At 38.6% G+C, this 1948-nt stretch overlaps 1 protein-coding gene across 1 annotated transcript in view; it reads left to right on the top strand.

Annotated features, from left to right (window-relative positions):
• The window catches only part of LOC102301912 (40S ribosomal protein S16), a 2898-nt gene extending 950 nt beyond the window's left edge, over positions 1 to 1948 (top strand). Inside the window, exons 3-6 of the mRNA XM_005923512.3 lie at positions 56 to 157; positions 499 to 595; positions 694 to 741; positions 1756 to 1948. Of these exons, the coding sequence (XP_005923574.1) occupies positions 56 to 157; positions 499 to 595; positions 694 to 741; positions 1756 to 1901 (393 nt within the window). The 3' untranslated portion in view covers positions 1902 to 1948. The remainder of the gene's footprint in view (positions 1 to 55; positions 158 to 498; positions 596 to 693; positions 742 to 1755) is intronic.

Raw genomic sequence — 1948 nt, 5'->3', positions numbered from 1 at the left:
AAAAAAAGTACAATATATTAAATTCAGTGGTATTCATCTGAACTTTCTGTTGCAGAAAACTGCCACAGCAGTTGCCCACTGCAAGAGGGGGAATGGCCTGATCAAGGTCAACGGCAGACCCCTGGAGATGGTGGAGCCTGCTACGCTCCAGTACAAGGTGAGTCCTAACAAGAGAGGTGAACATGAGTGATGTAAGTGGTCGTTATTTAATTTTGTGCACATCAAATGATGTCACAGTAGAGCGTGAAAGCTCTTACTTCAGGCAGTTGATGTTGGACATTGTACATATGGGATTGATTTTATTTTATTTTTAATTTAAGCATAAATCTAGCTGCATTGGAGTTGCTTTTGGTACTTACAGTTGCATGCGTATATTTTAGAATACTATATGTAGAATTCAACAATTTTAAAATTCAGTTTTAAAACGATAGAAAGGATTTCCTTTTGAGAAACATCAATGACATAAATTTGACATCAATATGTGATTCTTTTTGTAAGCTTTTGGAGCCAGTGCTCTTGCTTGGTAAGGAGCGTTTTGCTGGAGTGGACATCAGAGTCAGAGTGAAGGGTGGTGGACACGTCGCACAGATCTATGGTAAGCAAAGTATTTCCTCTCTCTATAATTTTGCTCATGATGTTTTATGATTACTGTTGAAAAAAGGCTCTGAATATCGACATGTTCTTCTCTCTCAGCCATCCGCCAGGCCATCTCCAAGTCCCTGGTTGCATACTATCAGAAGTGTAAGTAATGAAGTTTTTTTTTTTTTTTTTTTTTTTTTTTGGCCTGTCCCGTTTGGCTTTTTTGTACAAACATCACTCTTTTCTAAATAGGCATGTTTAGAGTCACTCCAGAGTACTACCCATAGGTGAGAAGTGGAAAGTATTTGATAATCCCATGGTGCATTTCTTCTTAATAAAATCGTAAACCGTAACACAGTACAAAAAATTTGGTTACAGTTAAATACATTAGAACTTTTCTGATTTGACAACTCCAGGCTTTTGAATGCTATGGTAGGTTAGCCTACTGCTGAGCTATTGGTGTTTGCTCTATGCTGCATAAAACTGGGCTAGGACCGACTATTTAATTGTTTGCATTGGAAATGTTGCGTGATCATAAGCAGTGGGCTGAGCTGTGAGATAGAACTGCTGTGTTGTGCTCACTAGAGCAGGTCATTGTCAGCATGAACTATTTTTGAGATTCACAGGAAGGTATTTCAGAAGCAATCTAGAAGTGGCACACTACTTCACTAAAAATATGCATCTATTCTAAGTCACTTCACAGAGTACATGAGCAGGGCAGGTAATCAAAAATAAGATGACTTCTATCATCTGGTAAATTTTTAAAAATAAAATTCCCCCCGTGTGTGCAAATTTCTCTGCTTTAGATACTTGAGTACTCGTCTATTCTGCAGTAACTACTACTTTTTAAATATGGGTTTTGTTGGACATAACACACATTTATAAAGGAGCTGTGAGAGTAGAAATGAGTTTTTATTACCTGATCTGATTTTTGTATGTATTGATGTACAACTGTCTCTTGATGACTAGGAAAGATCAGGGTTGCATTGTGGATATGAAACAGCTGGAAATTCTGTAGTTCTAACAAGTTCATAATAAATATTGGAACGTAGCACAAGGAAAAAGTTACTGCAGTTATGGAAATCTGCAAACAGTCGAACCAGTGAAGAACATTTGGCTAGACTGCATATTACTCTGAATCTTAATCTGGACTAATCTGTATTTGTTTTACTGCAGATGTGGATGAGGCCTCCAAGAAGGAGATCAAGGACATCCTGATCCAGTATGACAGGACCCTGCTGGTTGCCGATCCACGTCGCTGCGAGTCCAAGAAGTTCGGTGGACCTGGAGCTCGCGCTCGCTACCAGAAGTCCTACCGTTAATCCCCGTGTACATTTTCATAATAAATTGGAGGAACAAAGAAAACAAA

The sequence above is a fragment of the Haplochromis burtoni genome, unplaced genomic scaffold (genome assembly GCF_018398535.1).
Source record: "Haplochromis burtoni strain Fernald_Lab_line unplaced genomic scaffold, NCSU_Asbu1 Contig_49, whole genome shotgun sequence".
Taxonomy (NCBI): domain Eukaryota; kingdom Metazoa; phylum Chordata; class Actinopteri; order Cichliformes; family Cichlidae; genus Haplochromis; species Haplochromis burtoni.
The sequence above is the reverse complement of the archived record's forward strand: the minus strand, read 5'-3'. Positions and strand labels throughout refer to the sequence as shown.